At 41.9% G+C, this 12,593-nt stretch overlaps 1 protein-coding gene across 2 annotated transcripts in view; it reads right to left on the reverse strand.

The window, feature by feature from the left end:
* The window catches only part of pde3b (phosphodiesterase 3B), a 105,709-nt gene extending 94,228 nt beyond the window's left edge, over positions 1-11,481 (reverse strand). Inside the window, exon 1 of one of the 2 annotated variants that reach the window (XM_062967681.1) lies at positions 10,220-11,481. In XM_062967681.1, coding sequence (XP_062823751.1) covers positions 10,220-11,089 — 870 coding nt within the window. In that variant the 5' untranslated portion in view covers positions 11,090-11,481. The remainder of the gene's footprint in view (positions 1-10,219) is intronic. The other variant, XM_062967680.1, reaches the window with a different exon arrangement.
* Between the last annotated feature and the right edge of the window lie 1,112 nt (positions 11,482-12,593).

Raw genomic sequence — 12,593 nt, forward strand, 5'->3', positions numbered from 1 at the left:
GGGGGGATAATACTTTTGGGGGGGTCTCTCAGCACAGAATAAGCTCCCGGTGCCTGATACAAGCTTAGTTCATGTTGAGAGAGTCTGAAAAAAAACAGCACTCTGCATTCTCTCCCTCAGCTGTCTTGTCAAAATAAACAAAAATAATAAAAAGAGCAGGGAGGTGCTTCTTTCAAGCCTGGGGAGGTGGTTCACTCCTACTGAGTACACCGTAGCCTGCGTAGACTGAATTAATGCTGCTCAAACAGAGCAAGCCAAGGCTTGGAAGGCATTTACTCAATCTACAGGCCTATCTCTATGGGCAAAGGAACTTGAGTCAAGTGCCACTTTTGTTCTGGAAATCAGTCAGGATGGGTAATGGTGAATTTATGTACTACTAGCTTGGGGGCCCGGCGGTGCCTGGGTTATTAGTAGAGGGCATTGAGTTGTTTTGGATATTATGAATGGGCCCATTGCTGCAGATCTATGGCCAATGGGGTTTGCAATAGTTTCTGGATGGGGTGAAGGTACTGGAAATCCCATAGTCTGTGGTCAATCCTCCCAAAAACCTCAGCAGTATATAAGAAGAGTCATGGGGGTCTGTGCCATCTTTGGTACAGACACATGACTGAGGGGGTTAGGAATAGTCTCTGGATGTGGGTGAAGGTACTTCAGATCCTATCATCCATGTTCCATTCTTCACCAAATTCTCCAGGGTTGAAAGTCATAGGGAGTTTGTGTTCCAGGCTTGGTCCTAGTCTGTCATTGGTGGGGGTTGTGTGGTCTGTAAAGCAGGTGATGGTACTGCAAATTCCTTCGTCCGTGGTCCATCCTTGTCCAAACTGCTACAGATGCAGCTTTTATGGGGGGTTGCAGTGGTCTGTGGTAGTCAGATCCCAGGGTGGAAGTATACACCGCCGCATACATACATACATACATACATACAGTAGAGTCTCACTTATCCAACGTTCTGGATTATCCAACTCATTTTTGTAGTCAATGTTTTCAATATATCGTGATATTTTGGTGCTAAATTCGTAAATACAGTAATTACTGCATAGCATTACTGCATATTGAACTACTTTTTCTGTCAAATGTGTTGTATAACATGATGTTTTGGTGCTTAATTTGTAAAATCGTAACTTAATTTAATCATAACTGTCAAAATCCAATTATCCTGCCTCTGACATTTTCTAGAATTGCTACAACTCATAGAATTAGTACTTTGCTGGGAATCTTACAGTTAGTGTGTTGGTTCATATATCAGGATATTGATGAATGAAATACAGGTAAACCTCAGTCATATTTGTTCCTTGCCATTAGTACATTAACGAAAAAAGTGATATCAGAGGTAGAAATGAGAAGAATGAAAATAGGTCCCCACAAATAACAAGCACAGTTCAACATGTTTTCTTTTTGTTGATTGTAAAAGACAGACAAATTAATGGAGAACTTTAATGTCCTACATTCCAAGCTGCAGCAAAACAACTTAGAAAGCAGTAACGAGACAGCTACTTTAAGAAATGAGATTTATTTGATACTTGTAAATTACTACAAGTTCCTCATAAAAATTATTTATTTCACTTTTAAATTACCTAGCAACCAAGATGTACAGCATATTACACGGCCAGTTAAAAGTACAGTAGAATCTCACTTATCCAACATAAACGGGCCGACAGAATGTTGGATAAGCGAATATGTTGGATAATGAGGGATTAAGGAAAAGCCTATTAAACATCAAATTAGGTTATGATTTTACAAATTAAGCACCAAAACATCATGTTTAACAATAAATTAGACAGAAAAAGTAGTTCAATACGCAGTAATGCTACGTAGTAATTACTGTATTTATGAATTTAGTACTAAAACATCACAATGTATTGAAAACATTGACTACAAAAACATCGACTACTAAAAGGCAGACAGCATGGATAATCCAGAATGTTGGATAAGTGAATGTTGGATAAGTGAGACTCTACTGTATAAGAACTACCAAACACAACAATAAAACACTGACTGAAGAAGCAGAATGTAAAACTAACATTCAATGATAATATTCTCCTTCTTTGAAGAGTTTTAAACAAGAAACTAGGTGGTCATCTGTCAGGAATGCTTTGATTGCGTATTCTTTAAAATGCCTGAATGGATAAGTATTCTTTTTGTGACTGGAAAAAACATAATGTACATGGCAGATAAACCTCTGGAAAGGACATCTTGCAGACAGCATGCCACCTTTGTACAGGTTCTGTCTCTTGCAATTACTACTCTCTCCTTTGGTGCACCCAGAAGACGGTCTTAGGGTTCAGGCAGCTAAGCCTAATATGGACAGCACAATGCTGTTTTATACAAAGTATAATTCTATATAACTATTTAATATGCAAAGCACTGTGATACATCTAGAACACTCCAGCACCGGCTCTATACAGGCAAAAGACTCTTTTGTGTGAGGCACTGAAACCATTAAGAAGAACTATAATTTGAGTGATTTCACTGATTTCTCAATACTCCAGTTAGCTTCTACAGAATGTTTTTGCTTCAAATAACAGAGCAACAATTTCTTATTTTGCTATTTGTTTCCAAGCTGTAAGTTCTTACCAAATGATAACAAAGACCAGAAGCAAGTATACTTTCTATTCAGATAAAAAAGACCAATGCAAAGTTAAAGTATTTAAGCAAGCTAGCTTTTCTAGAAAAGTTTAAGCAAGTTCTCTTCTAACTGAAATTAGGCCAAGCAATTCAATACATAATATCATTAGAATTCTGATTCCCGGGGAAATTCATCCTTTTTAAAATGACCAAATCCCATTCAAAGCAAGGCTCTCCTCTAAACCCTACTGCCCTAAATGGTATTGGGGGAAGTGTACTGCTGACATTTTCCAGGAATGCTTAATTGAAATACTAGTACTGTGTTAGTTGGAAATAGCCCCAAGTTCAGACACATAATACTTTTCATGACTTTCCTGCCCATGATGAGCTTTTATACGCCCTGTCTTGGCAAAATTTATTAGTTGCTGTTCTAAGAGGATGTGGAAACCTTTGTCAATGATTAATTTTTTTCACTAGGGATGGGTCTCCTGGGAAGTTAGTTAGTTTTCTTCCAGTAGAATCTCAGTTCCTGGTGCTTACCAAAAGTACATATGAAACATAGCCAATCCAAGGAATGGAGGTTTTTTTAAAGACACCTAGAAACTCTGTAACTATAAAAGTACAGTAGAGTCTTACTTATCCAAAATTCGCGTATCCAATGTTCTGGATTATCCAATGAATTTTTGTCGTCAGTGTTTTCAATACATCGTGATATTTTGGTGCTAAATTTGTAAATAAAGTAATTACTACGTAGCATTACTGCATATTGAACTGCCGGTACCTTTTCTGTCAAATTTGTTGTATAACATGATGTTTTGGTGTTTAATTTGTAAAATCATAACCTAATTTGATGTTTAATAGGCTTCTCCTTAATCTCTCCTTATTATCCAACATATTCGCTTATCCAACATTCTGCCAGCCCATTTATGTTGGATAAGTGAGACTCTACTGTATGCTGTGTCTTCTCCTTTCTTGCTAATATCAGTTTCATATAAATCACAAAAATGTATTTTATGCTATAATAAGGAGTGTTATGATGGAATAAGGAGTGATGATGAGCAGTTTTAATCTGAGTTTTATGTTGTTGTTTACATGCTTATATTTTATTCAATTATATTTTATATTGTGTTTATTTTATGTTTTGCTTTTTAGGCACTTTGTGTAAGCTGCCCCGAGTCCCTTCAGGGAAATGGTGGCGGGATATAAGAATCAAATTATTATTATTATTATTATTATTATTATTATTATTATTATTATTATTATTATTATTATGACATAGCAAACAAGATAGATATGCTGGATTTCGTTTCACAAAATCACAAGTCGAACACTTCCCAAGTGTCTAGGACTGTGTGATGTATTTTCGGATGATGCGTGCAGATCCCAGTAGGGTGGCCTTTTGCAGTTGGCAGATCGTAATTTTGTCAATGTCTGTTGTTTCCAAATGCTGGCTGAGATCTTTTGACACGGCACCCAGTGTGCCCATTACCACCGGGACCACTTGTACTGGTTTCTGCCAGTCTTTGAAGTTCAATCTTGAGGTCCTGATAGTGGCTGAGTTTTTCCTGTTGTTTTTCGTCACCTGGGATAGCAACATCAATGATCCAAACCTTTTTCTTTTCCACAACTGTGGTGTCTGGTGTGTTGTGTTCCAGAACCTTGTCAGTCTGGATTCGGAAGTCCCACAGTATCTTTGCGTGCTCATTTTCCAATACTTTTGCAGGTTTGTGATCCCACCAGTTTTTTACTGCTGGGAGGTGGTACTTGAGGCATAAGTTCCAATGAATCATTTGGGCCACATAGTTGTGCCTCTGTTTGTAGTCTGTCTGTGCGATTTTCTTACAGCAGCTGAGGATATGATAATTGTTTTCTTCGGTTTCCTTGCACAGTCTGCATTTTGGGTCACTGGCTGATTTTTCGATCTTGGCCTTAATTGCATTTGTTCTGATGGCTTGCTCCTGGGCTGCAAGGATCAGGCCTTCTGTCTCCTTCTTCAGGGTCCCATTCGTGAGCCATAGCCAGGTCTTCTCCTTATCAGCTTTTCCTTCAATTTTGTCAAGGAACTTTCCATACAATGTTTTGTTGTGCCAGCTGTCAGCTCTAGTTTGTAGTGCGGTTTTCTTATTATTATTTTATTATTATTATAATTATTATTATTAAATTGTAACTAGAATGAAGAGAAGGAAAGTACAGTTCATGAATGAGATATGCTTCCAGTTTTGCCATGGAAACAAACCTGGATTGATGAAACACACAAGCTTTATTGCTTTGATATTTGCACACCTTTTCCATACAAGTTCCCTACACCAGCTGCAATAAATAAATAAATAAAATCAAAACTTAACCCCCCCAAAAAAAACTAATCTTGAAATCAGATTTCACCTTTTCGGGCAGTAAGGTCATATGCAAAACTGTTTTTATTATGGTGCATCTTATATATTGTCTTGCTACCAAAAATAAGCACCTTTTACTTTCAGGGTTCAAGTAGCTTACAACTAATTCAAAGGTTCATGCTTATTAAATGAATATGGTTTCTGTTTGATTTGTATTTTAGAACTGTCACCAGGCAATTCCAAGTCATACATCAGTTGTCTCATTTTCAGAAAAGTCTGCTAATCTGTGGAAGTGCTGAAAAAATTATCTGTAATTTTCATATTATCCTATATGGTCGAATTTAGTTTGTTCTGTGTTTTTTTCTGAAAGAATAGTAACATAATGAAACCTAAACTTTCAAATAAATTAATGAACAAATTGCATTTCATTTCTTGAAAAGGAGCTTGGTTTCCAATTGTCATTCCCAGCTAAAATCAATCCACTGAATAAATGAAAGTGGTAAATCAACATTTATACAATTTGCACTGATTCAGTGGATGCACTCTAGTTGGTTTACAAAACAAGAAAACTAGGTAAAGATATTGCTTATATTAACGTTATGTTGTTAAATTAGTTTTTAAAAACTATTGCCTCTTTAAAGAAAGGACACATAGCTTTTCTCAAACAATCTCATCTTATCTTATCATGAACCCATAGCATAAATTAGCCATTATTTGAATGTCAATATAAGGAACTAAATCAAAAGTTTCCAGCAGATATATTTAGCTCCTATGAACTCAACTTCATGAATATGTAAAGGTGTCTTCATGTTTCAGAACAAACTCTTAAGAGAACTGCTCTTCATTATAGCATGTATTTTCCTTATCAGCGATGTAAGATATCTTACAAACTTATCTCCTCAGACAAGTATCTCGGACTCTGAGGAATCCCACTAGAGCACTACAGCACCAAAATACCTGGGAGTTACTCTGGACCGTGCCCTGACATACAAGCATTGCTTGACTATCAAGCAAAAAGTGGATGCTAGAAATAACATTGTATGAAAGCTGACTAGGACAACCTGGGGATCACAACCAGTCACAGTGAAGACATCTGCCCGTGCACTTTGCTACTCTGCTGCTGAATATGCATGCCCAGTGTGGAATATATCTCACCATGTTAAAGTGGATGTGGCTCTTAATGAGACATGCTGCATTATCACAGGATGTCTATGCCCCACACCACTGGAGAAATTATACTGTTTAGCCGGCATTGCACCGCCTGACATCCGCTGGGAAGTAGCAGCCAGCAATGAAAGGACCAAGGCATTGTTATCTCTGGCCCACCCCTTGTTGGTGTATCAGGGGGTCTTAAATCAAGAAATAATTTTCTAATTTTCTAAGATCTACGGAGATTCTCGCAGGAACACCTCAGCAAGTGAGAGTCCAAAAGTGGAAGGCAAAACCCGGAATCTTGATCACTGGCTGATGGTGGATGAGCGACTTTCTCCTGAGAACACAGAAGACTGGGCGACTTGGAAGGCGCTGAACAGACTGCGCTCTGGCACCACGAGATGAAGAGCCAACTTTAAGAAATGAGGCTACAAAGTGGAGTCCACGGCATGCGAATGTGGAGAAGAGCAAATCACAGACCACCTAGTACAATGCAGTCTGAGCCCTGCCACATGCACAATGGAGGACCTTCTTACAGCAACACCAAAGGCACTCCAAGTAGGCAGCTACTGGTCAAATGACATTTAGTATAATAGCAAGGTTTCTTTAACTTTGTGTTTTCAAATGCATTACAATTTGTACCCTCTGTTCGCTTCTGACACAATAAATAAATAAATCTACTCTGATCTATCTATTGAGTTCACAATGACTCCACCAGATATCTACCCCCACTGAGTTCGGTGAGACTTATTTCTACCAAAGCATGTATAGGATTGCAAACACAGCGTATTTATAAAATTATCTACTGTGTGTATGAGGCGAGTACAGATGTTTACGTTGGAATGACTGGTAGTAAGAACACTGTACTGCAAAATTTATAAGATATAGTATATTGCACTGTCATTAAAGATAATAAAGAATACAAAATGTTAAAATTAAACTTTAAATTCTAATCAATTTAAATAAACCATGATAGAAGTTATCTCATCACTACATTATAAAAGCAAAAAGCAAAGAAATTCTAGAAAACAAAACATTTTCAAACTAAAATCTAGAAGAGAGTGCCTGAAACAAAAACACACACAAACATATTGTTGTTTTTAAGCAATCTACAGTCAAATCACATTATAGTAAATCCATCAAACAAACAGTACAATGCATTTTAATTTCAAGCATATCCAAGTGTTTTTCACAACTTCACATTAAAAATATTTAGTCTAGTAAGACTTGATAGCTGAGAGGCGAGTAATACAAATGCACATTCACTCAAAAGTTTTGCTGAGCTGAATAGAACCTCCTCCTGAGTGGGCATGTTGAGGATTGCAGTCCTAGGAACAGTACTAGTTAAGAGAGATTTGTTTCCTGAAGGTGAGCCAGATTAACAGAGGCCTCCAGGTGCCTTCTGTACTAATACTGTAGAATGGTCACTTTTAAAAACATCTGTTAGCTACCAACTATGAAGCATTTCAAGCAATGTACTACTACCTTTTTGATCATTCATATAATATTGTATGAGAAAATGTTATTCTTTAGTGACCAAGATAAATTGTGGATCATTCCATAGTAAATCTGTACCCACCAATACGCATTTTACGTGAAGGCACTTCTGATTCAGTTATATACACAATACACTTATCACTTTCTATAGTGATTGACAAAAACTATGATTTTCACAGCCCCCCCCCCCCACACACACACACACACTGATTTGTATTCTTTGGAGAGGAACTTCAGCATTTCAGAGACCAAATGCCACCTGCTTAACGAATGTGAACGTGAAACTTACTCAACCCTATTCAAATGTTGGTACAGCTCTCCTGATATCCTCTTCTCACACCATTATTTGCTGGCATCTCATGAGATAAGAACTTTTATTGCCCTCCCTCTTAACCTATCAAAATATAACATGTTACTTCTCAAATTTGCTGTTTACATGAGCCTTGATGCTTCCCCATTCCCCACCCCTTAACTAAAATGAATCAGGGTGCTCATTTTACTGATTATCTCACATGCCAAACAATGATGGAAAAAGAAAGTGAACTGTCTCTTGCTGGGATAATAATTCTCTTTACATGTGCACACTACTTTTCCTCATCATGGGGGAGATAATAAGGATGAGGAGCAAGGAGAGATGTGGCTCATTTTCAAAAGCTGTAGTTTTAACAACAGTCTAGTTGTTACAATCTGCAGTTAGTAGCTTGGAAATTCATGCCAACTTCGCAACTCCAAAGTCTGATTGCCTATACCAAAAAGTGGCCTATTCTCATGGTTCTTTAGGAGATAAACAAGTTAAGTATGGCAGAATTGTTTCCAAAGCCAAGTTAGGCATTTTTTAAGTTAATAAAATAAGTCTTTTAATTTAATTAGAGAACATTAGTGGCACAAAGCAAAGAAAATCCACAAATAATCCTGCTGATAGTAATGGTTGACAGTATCAGGACATACAAGACTGTTGTTTATGATGCAGCAAATATTTCTTAAGATAGTCAAAGTTTTTCACTTTAGGAGGTTGGCAGTTTGAAAACTCAATTGATCAAAATGTGTACCTGGATGTGCTCAGATTAACCCAGAGGTTAGTATTGCCACAGTCACTTTTTAAACTGCAAACAAAGTACTCTTTTACTTTTTTTCTTCAAACTGCTGCAACATCCCAAACAGGAGCAAGGCATGCTGCAAGCAATGTATTCTGTCCAAGACCTCATCTTCACTGTCTCAAACTGGTATTGAAGGAAGTGCAGATTACACTATGTAACAAAAATGGAAAAATATTCTGTTCCTGGTTTGAAAGTGTTATTTCCTGTTTAATTGTGTGGTACTGACTTTGAAAGTAGTTGTTGCAGTCCAAATTTGTTTTTCTGGCTGCCATAAACTATGTTGAATTGGTTGAGACTCGGTGAAATACTCACTGAAAAACTATAGCGAAATGTGTTGCAGGATGTCCCGCAAAAACAAAGTTTTTGCAGTTTAATAAACTTTTGCCATGTTTTAATGATAGAACCAATTAGGAAATGACATTCATAGCCCAGGAACAAAAATCCTGTAAAATTATGTTATTACAGTGGAGATTATGGGTTGGATCTACACTGCTATATGGTGCAGTATGAAATGCATTATATGGTCAGCGTAGACCAGGCATGGGCAAACTTCAGCCCTCCAGGTGTTTTGGACTTCAACTCCCACAATTCCTGGTCTCAGGCTCTTTCCTTTTCCTCCTCAGTGGCTGGGGGGGGGGGAGGAAGGGGCCTGAGGCCAGGAGTTGTGGGAGTTGAAGTCCAAAACACCTGGAGGGCCAAAGTTTGTCCATGCCTAGTGTAGACCCCTATAATGCAGTCTGAACTGCAATGAATTGCATTACACAAGCCATAATTTTATGTCATTCTTATAGGGATTTTTACGCTGCATTTAGATCTGTACTTCTTTTTTCTCTATCATGCAACGACAGTAATCAAATAATTAGTGCATTTATGCACTGATATCAATTAGATCCTATTGATATCAGTGCGTAAATGCATTAATTATTCACTTAGCCTTACGTGATAGAGAAAAAATAAACACAGATCAGAATTCAGCGCAAAAACCTCTATGAGAATGATCTAACATTATATCTGATGAAAAATACTTATCGGCTTGTGTTACACGAATAGGATGCGAAATGTGCAGACTTTACAATAGTCTGCTTTTTGTCATATTTTGAAAAGTTGATGTGATGGGAGGAAAAATAAAGACGTATTTAAAATCGGCATAAAAATGATTTAAGCTGTTATACTGTCGTTTCTGATAATCGCAAAAAGTTTGATTTTGTCGGCTTGCATTATGAATTCAAACTGCATTATATGGCAGTGTAGATCCAACCAGTTTGAGGCTGGGATGGTGATGAAACAAACCCACAGAGGGCTGATGTGCACGCGCACTTTCGCAGGAGTTTGAATGGCATAAAAGGCTGTGTAGATCAGGCATGGTCAAAGTTGGGCCCTCCAGGTGTTTTGGACTTCAACTCCCACCATTCCTGACAGCCTCCGGCTTAAGCGGCTGAGAGGGAAAAGGAAGGGGCCTGAGGCTGTCAGGAATGGTGGGAGTTGAAGTCCAAAACACCTGGAGGGCCCAACTTTGACCATGCCTGGTGTAGATAGTAGATGAGACCCGAGAAAGGTGTCCTGTTGGAGACTGACCTGTTCCTTGGAGATGCAAGGCAGCGAGGGTCTGCGGTGCATCTTGCAGCTGCCGAAGTAGCCGCCGGAGGTGGTCTCGCCGAGGGAGACGCAGCTGGACCTCCTCCTGCCGCCGCCGGTTCGGATCACGGGCACCTTCTCCTCGGCGGGCGGCCGCTGCGGTGGAGCGGAGCAGCAAGGCGCCGGGAGAAAGAGTCCTCCCCGCCGGCGCCGCGGGCCCTTGCCTTGCAGCAGCAGGAGCGCCAGGAGGCATCCGGCCATGCCCGCGGCGGCGGAGAGCAAGGGCCGGAGGGCGGGCGGGAGGGAGCGGAGTCCGGCGAGCGAGAGCAGCCACACGAGTCCGGCGAAGAGCAGCACGAGGAGGCTGCGCCGGAGCCGGAGCCCGCGCTGGAGGAGGGCCAGGCCGGCCACGGCGCCCAGCGAGGCCAGGAGGCGCCCGGGCACGGCCCGCAGCTCCGCCTCGCCCTCGGGCCACCAGTGCAGCGCCGCCACCGCGTCGCCCGAGAAGCAGCACAGCGGCAGCGCCAGCAGCCACCTCCCGGGCTCGTCGCGGGACAAGTAGCCCGTGAGGAAGAAGAAGGCGCAGGCCAGGCTGAAGAGCGGGCTCAGGCACTGGCCCAGGCTCAAGAGGCGCAGCAACAGCGGGGCCCCGGGCTCCCCAGCAGACAGCAGCGCCCACAGAAGGAGCGGCAGCAGAAGCAGGAGCAGCGCCGCCGAGCCCAGCGCCGGGCCCGAGAGGCTTCTCCGAGGCGGGGGCGGAGGCGCCGCCGCGCAGCCCTTCACGTAGCCGTTCCTCGCAAGTTTGTGGGAAGCAGCAGCTGCTGCTGGACACGGCGCTTCTTCTTCTCCTTCCTCCTCCTCTCCCTTCATGGTGGGAGCCCCGCGCGTCAGCTTCTTCGCCTCCTTCCCGCCGCTGCTCGGCGCCTCATCTTTTCGAAAGAAGCGGAGGCACAGTTCCAACTCCGCTGTGGAAGGAAGGAGTTTAGAAAGAGCAGCAGAAGAAGAAAGTCCGGACTCGGAGCATGGTGGGTAAAAGTGGGGGGAGGGAGAGGAGGGGAGGGCAGAGAAAGGTAAAGATAAAGTATCTCTTTCTTTCTCTCTCTCTCTTTCTCACACACACACTCCCGCGCGCGCGCCTCCCAGAGCTCGCGGCGGGCAATGCGCTCGCGCTCCTTCGCTCGAAAGCTCGCTCACCAAGTAAGCGCGCGTGAGGCAGGGAGGGAAAATAGGAATCGGGCGTTAATCTCCCCGCGGTGGCCTTTAGCTCTCCCCCCCCACACACACACACACACTCTGCGTGACGTCATTAGGTGAGGCAGGGGCAAGGGGAGTAGCCCAAGTGGCAGTTGGGTTCTAACGGTCACCCGCGAGGAGGGAGGAGGGGCGAAGGGGGGCGACGCGAACGAGACACAGAGAGAAGGGGACTGGGAGAGAGCCTAATCCTCTACGTGGCTCTCTGCTGAACTTAGTGGGCCCAGGAGGGTCCCAGAGGGCGAGTCTCGCCTTCCTCCCGTTTGTCGAGGAATGGGGCCTGGGAGAGGCGCGCCAGGGTTTCAAAGGGACTGCACTCGCCTTCGCAGTGTAGCCTAGGGCGCATCTACATCAGGCATGGGCAAACTTCGGCCCTCTGAGTGTTTTGGACTTCAACTCCCACAATTCCTAACAGATTGTTAGGAATGGTGGGAGTTGAAGTCCAAAAGACCTGGAGGGCCGAAGTTTACCCATGTCTGATCTACATTGTAAAAGAAATGCCCTTCTGACACCACTTTAAGTGCTATGTCTCAATGCTGTAGAATCCTGGAAGTTTCAGCTTGGTGAGATACCAGCCCTCTTTGGCAGAGAAGGCTGAAAGCCTTGTAAAACCACAACTTCCATCATTCCATATCATCTAGTCATAGTACCTCAATGTGTTGGGTAGTTCAATGTGTTTGTGACACAGTAACAAAATCCACTCAGATCACTGTGTGGATCATAATAAATTGTGGCAAGTTCTTGGTGGTATGGGGATACCAAGCCACCTTGTCTGTCTCCTGAAAAATCTGTATAATGACCAAGTAGCAACAGCAGGAACAGACCACGGAAAAACAGACTGGTTCAAGATTGGGAAAGGAGTACGGCAGGGCTGTAAAGTGTATACCCTCACCCCACCTATTCAACTTGTATGCAGAACACATGCGATGTGCGTGTCTTGATGAATCAAAGGCTGGAGTTAAAATTGTTGGAAGAAACATTAACAACCTTAGATATGCAAATGAAACCACTTTGATGACTGAAAGAGAGGACGAGCTGAGGAGCCTTATAACCAAGGTGAAAGAAGAAAGTACAAAAGCTGAGTTGCAGTTAACCATAAAAAACAAGATTATGGCAGCCAGAC

Source organism: Anolis carolinensis, chromosome 1, assembly GCF_035594765.1.
Source record: "Anolis carolinensis isolate JA03-04 chromosome 1, rAnoCar3.1.pri, whole genome shotgun sequence".
NCBI classification, from domain to species: Eukaryota; Metazoa; Chordata; class Lepidosauria; order Squamata; family Dactyloidae; genus Anolis; species Anolis carolinensis.